At 33.0% G+C, this 5,721-nt stretch overlaps 1 protein-coding gene across 1 annotated transcript; it reads right to left on the minus strand.

The window, feature by feature from the left end:
* Positions 1–615: 615 nt before the first annotated feature.
* LOC110038638 (vesicle-associated protein 2-1) lies at positions 616–5,721 on the minus strand. Its single transcript, XM_020743525.1, has 8 exons — positions 5,574–5,721; positions 5,427–5,503; positions 5,256–5,326; positions 5,073–5,154; positions 4,826–4,941; positions 4,604–4,741; positions 1,771–1,845; positions 616–1,074 (listed from the first exon to the last, which is right to left on the minus strand). Exons 2-8 carry the CDS (start codon positions 5,476–5,478, stop codon positions 940–942), a joined length of 669 nt encoding a protein of 222 aa, XP_020599184.1. The 5' UTR covers positions 5,479–5,503; positions 5,574–5,721; the 3' UTR covers positions 616–939.

Below are 5,721 nucleotides of genomic sequence, written 5' to 3' on the forward strand. Positions count from 1 at the left end.
GACCAGACCATTAGCATAAAGGCAAACGTATTCATAACAACTTAACGGTATTCAAGTCATGACCCTACCTTACACCACGTGAAGAAATTCACATAATTGAAAGAATATTGTGATTCTAACTGAGATTTGTATTCGCAGCAAAGCATTTGCAAAAGATAAACTAAGTCCATAAATTATTAGGCAATCTATATTACAAGTCTTCAGTCCGAGTCATAGGGTCATAACCCATATGTATATATATATATATATATATGTATGTATATTCATTAAATACAAATATAAGTTTGTACACACGAACCTTCTTCAAACACTACTCAAATATAAACATAATAAATTACAAATGTCTACAAGAATATCCTTAATAAATAAATAAAGCAAAAACAAAAGGTAAAAAAGGTGGCATTTACATACCACATAATTCAAATGTATTTATATATCTAACATATAAAAATTCATATTAACATGAATACTACTCAAATATTTAACACCACATCAAAAACGCCATAATTATTAGCTTTCTAAAAGTGAAATACACCTTTTTAACACAGATTTATGAGAAAGCGCTATGAGTGTAAAAATCAAATTTTGGGAGAAGTATGTGTAAATATATAAGAATTCAAGGAAATAAAAAGCCATGAAATCGCAAGCTTTTCACCTCTCACAGCTCAATCCGAGCAAAAAATTACAAGTGAAATAAGATTACAGTGAATCCCACAAACACCAAGAGGGAAAAGTAGGGGTATTCAGACTGCATGCCAGCCAGTTCTTAACACCCATTTCCAAACGTTCGAATTTCTAAACACATCTTTCTACCACAAGAACGGATAAAAGGAATGAAATAATGTTAAAATAGAAGAAACAAAGCACCAATAAAACACTTTGAAGATCTATAAATATGAAATAAGACGAAAATAGTGCAGCACAGCCAACCCAAATGGGTTACTCAGTAGATGAGGAAGAAAGCGCAATGCTTAGCATCATGCCAACCAATAGTCCAACAAGCCCGGCGAACGCGGCGAAAGTTAGTGAAAAGCCTGCATTACTTTTGCTGCTTTTAGTTCTCCTTAGCAATTCCTGAAATAGACAACTCGTCATAGAAAAATTATAGAAAACGGAAGAAATCTCTCCTTGTTATTGTGAAGCAATTCAAGGGGTAATTTTGACATCAAATTAATACATGGAAAGCATTCTAAGACTTTAATGTAGCATAGCATAAAACAAAGATTAAGAAAGTTTATTTGAAAATTGTTTATCATAAGAATCAAATAAAAGTGTTGTGCCTAAGACTTTATTTTTAAAAACATTTTGAAAACTATTATGACTACCAGATTTTTAGGTGTTTTTTGTTCTTTAGAGAATGAAAAGTCAAAATTTTAATGATTGTTCTATTAGAAACAAATCCAAGGACTGCTTTGGGATCACTTTTGTTTTTGTTCTTGCTTTTATTTCAAAAATATATTTATTTAGTGCATATTTTATATGATTTTATTCTTCATTTTTTCGAAAAAAGAAAAATAACTTGCTTTAAAAATACTCAAAACATTTATATACAAAACATGTTTTGTTTTAAATTAAAACACAAACAAAACAAAAAAACTTAAAAAAAAACAAAATACAAAAAAAATCAAAAGTGATCCCAAAGAGGCCCCTAAGCTACACATTTTGACAAAATGTAAAATTCCACATTAAAACATACAGGGAGAAGTCTCAAGGTCAAGCTCTCAAATCCAAAGGCATTTGAAGAGAAAACTAAGATGTAAAGAAGAATACCAATTCTCGTTGCAAATGCTTATTTTGCTGAAGAGTAGCATCCCTTTCCTCTCTCAAACGCTGCACTGCCTGAATCTGCAAAAGCAATGCTGGATTAGGATCACTTGAAATGTATAGCAGTGGATACAATGCGTAAAAAGAGAACAATTTTCACAGGGTGCACAGGTCCTGAAGAAGAATCAATGTTTAATTTTAACAGAACCTGAAGAAAGAATCAATTGCACTAACAAAATGGTATAATGATCATTTAATAAATAGATTAACACTTCTGAGGTTTATTTTTATCAGAACCTGAAGAAGAATCAATGTTTAATGATAAAAGATAGATAAATGGCCAAGATAAGATGAAACTATAGATTTTAGAAGTTCTTGATCAATCTATTAGAGATCTAGGGAATATATATACGTGTCAATAAGTAAGCTAGTGCAATGTTGTTAAAGGCCGGGCACTTGCTTTGGTGGAATGAGTGGTATGATGAGGTCTTGCCAGGGGGCGGAACCAACATCATTTTCAGGTGCGGCAAATTAAGAGTGTAGATATTATTTTAATGATTTTATTTTTCATATAATTTTTTTACAGACTTTATTTTTGGGTAAATCAGCATTTGAACCTAACATTAAGATATTCTAAGATATTCTTTACTTTGTTTTTAATTAATATGCTACAAATTTGAGCATATTTTTATTTATATCAAATTGATTTGATTATTTATTGAAAAATTATATGAAATGCTAGTTTTTCTCTCATCAGCTATTTTTGCAAAAAAAAAAAAAAGGAAAGAAAAGGGAAATTTAAGATTGAGTGCGAGGGAACGTGCACGTCTCCAACTTATTCAATACTAATAGGCAGAATTACTGATGTGGGGCCCACTCTTCCTGCCAGACAATGCAAAATATTAAAGCGAGTCACAGTTTAACCCTTTCCCGATGTAATTAAGAAAAGAAACCCAGCTAAAACTGCACCATTTAAGTATATACTTTTAACAAAGAAAGCAGAAGTAAATCACATAGCTGGAGAAGTGGCAAAAAATTAAAAATATACTCCCATCTAATAGAAATCCAAATTTGAAGGTGGGGGGGGGGGGGGGGGGGCCCCCCACCGGGCCGGGGGGGGGGTAGGTCCGCCCATGGGTCTTGGAACTTTAATGAGAACCATTAGTGATGATTGGCGACATGAATGCTATTATAAACTTAGAATTTGGAAGATGAGCAAGGTTTTATGATGATAATTTGACATTGGGTGTTGTGAAATGAACATCAAGAGTTGTTCAAGCAAGAGCAAACACTAGAAAAATAATGTTAAATCAAATATAGGTGCAAAAACTTCAACAGATGGCAGACCTTAAATAATAAATTATCAGTATATAGAGTTACTAAGCCATCAATAGAGAAGAAAGCATAGATGGTGATGAATTTGGAAAAAAACAATAGTGAAAAAAATTTATCTCTTGCCTATACTTGAAATTATTTACATATTTCTTTTAAGCACATTTTGAGGGTAATCTATTTAGCTAAGGGCCTGTTTGGAATCATTTTTTCTATTATTTTTTACTTTTTTTTTTCAAAAAATATATTTGTTTAATGGTTTTTTATATATGTTTTTAAACAAATTAATTTGTTTTTAAAAACACTTACATATAAATTTTAGATGTTTTAAGTGTTTTAAAAACAATCATAACCACCAAACTAATTTTATTTCAAATCAAAACATAAACAAAATAAAGAAAAATAAAAAAATAATAAAAAAATAACAAAAATAATCTTACAACCTCTAAGATTTTAAAATCAGGAATGTGTAGAAAGGCTTCTTAAAGTGAAATCACTATTCTTTTTCAAAGCCTTCAGGTGAGCAACTAGCACTGTGCAGCAACATTGCTTTGAGAGCATTCAATGTTTTTTATGGCATTCTGTGATTATTTGCGTGTACAAAACAAGGACAAAGATAAGTTGGACCACAACATTATTATTCTTTGTTATAGCTTCACACTTTAAGAAGAAAACTAATGCCAAAGTCAACTTCTAGATGGATATCCAAGTTCTAAATATGAAGCAGTAACTAATAAAACTCCGATCAGTGTTGATTCAGAGCCAAACTCGGGTAAGTTTCACATCAACAAACTCGCCAGCATAATTTCTCAACTTGCAGTCTATTCATGGGTGTATAACATACTAAAGTGAAACGACTTTGATCAAGTAAGCCACTGATCATCACAAGTAATGTTTAAGTAATAAATTCACAAGTTAGTTCCGACATAAACCTTCTAGGACGAGTAAGTTACTGACTTTTATTGCAAATGAAAAAAAAAAAACACCACAGAAGAAAGCGAAAAAGTTCACAATTTCAATCCAATTTGATTCATTACACACCATGGTTCATACTTACAGCATTTCCATTTATGCATGAAAAAGCAGGAAAGAATTTTACAAGACAAATTATATGTAAACCAGTGATAGCACAAGGGAGGTGTCATCTACCTCTTCAAAGCTCTATTACCTATCAATCTACAATTGTCAAGAGCAGAAACGAAAAAGTGAAATCTACATACACATTACACAATTCTTTCATATTAACACATATGTAACACCTAAAATCTCATATTTACAATTATAACACTTTGCTAGTATAAAACTATCTATGAAAACGTGTATCTCACTTTTTAAAAGTTAGCAATGATGGTATTTTGATGGGATGTTAACATGCAAATATGAATATTTGGGTGTTAGATATGTAAACATATATAAATTTTGTGATATGTATGTAAATGCCCCAAATAAAAATGATTGTCCATATAAATTATCTGAAGCCCAAAAAGGGAGAAAAAGAGTATCTTACATCAGAACCTATCATAGAATGCCTGGATGCTGAACTGATCCCTGACTTCCCCTCAGAATTTGGATGGCGGGACTTTGCGGAAATATAAACTACTCTAAGCTTCAATTCCTCTATCACCTTCTCCCCATCTTTGGTAAACTGCGCGCAAACACAGAGAACGTAACAATTACAATCAGAAAATTAAATTATTACCAAAATTAAACAAAATTATAGATTCAGCACAGTATCAGGAGGGATCTCATCAATATCAATGCTTGGCGGCACTTTTGTGCTCTGAATAAGAAACTTATCCATGCACTGCATGTCCGGTGGGTATTGCTTCTGAGCTTGCAGGGTAACTACAGAATAAAAAACGGAAGATTTACATAAAAAGTAAAATAAATAAAAGAACAAATCAAAAAAACCAGCAAAGCGAGTCCAAATAAGGCAATAGAATATAGAAAAAAATAAGAAGTACGCGAATCACAACCAGTTATGGTACATGAATCCCAAGGCTGAACCACGCTTGCATTCGGCCGCACGAAATATTTCTTCGGAGCAGTGGTCTTGACCTAATCAATGAACAAAATCCCCAAATCTTATCAGCTGTAATGCAAAATTTCAAAAGTCCGATTGCTGCAGAGAAAATCGACAATTTCTAGCTTCATCAGACCTTAAAGGCTACATGGTGCTCGGTGTTGTTGACGACCTTGAGGTTGCAATAAGCTGGCTCATCCAGTTTGACTAAAATCAGAAGTTTAAAACATGAAGATCCTCAAAAGATATAATATACTCTTTTTTCTGAAGGCACATGAAAAGAGAAAAGGGAATGGGAATAAATTACCCTCGAAGGTAAGCTCCTCAGGGTGAACTGAGATCAACGGGCCACCACCCATAGTCGCCGCCGGCTTGATCCAAAGCCTACACCATGAGCAACCGCATGTGGGTGGAAGAAGATGATGACAGAACAGAGAGAATCGAAAAAGCAAACCTTCTAGGTTTCGAGTTCGACTGGAGAAGACAACAGAGAACCTCTAGAATGCTCCCGGCCGCGAATATCAACTATTGAGAGAAACAGAAGGGTTAAGATTGTTGGATTGGTTTGACTTCACTTCCAATCAAGCACCACGGCCATTCTA

This window comes from Phalaenopsis equestris, unplaced genomic scaffold (genome assembly GCF_001263595.1).
Source record: "Phalaenopsis equestris unplaced genomic scaffold, ASM126359v1 Scaffold233376, whole genome shotgun sequence".
Lineage (NCBI taxonomy): Eukaryota > Viridiplantae > Streptophyta > Magnoliopsida > Asparagales > Orchidaceae > Phalaenopsis > Phalaenopsis equestris.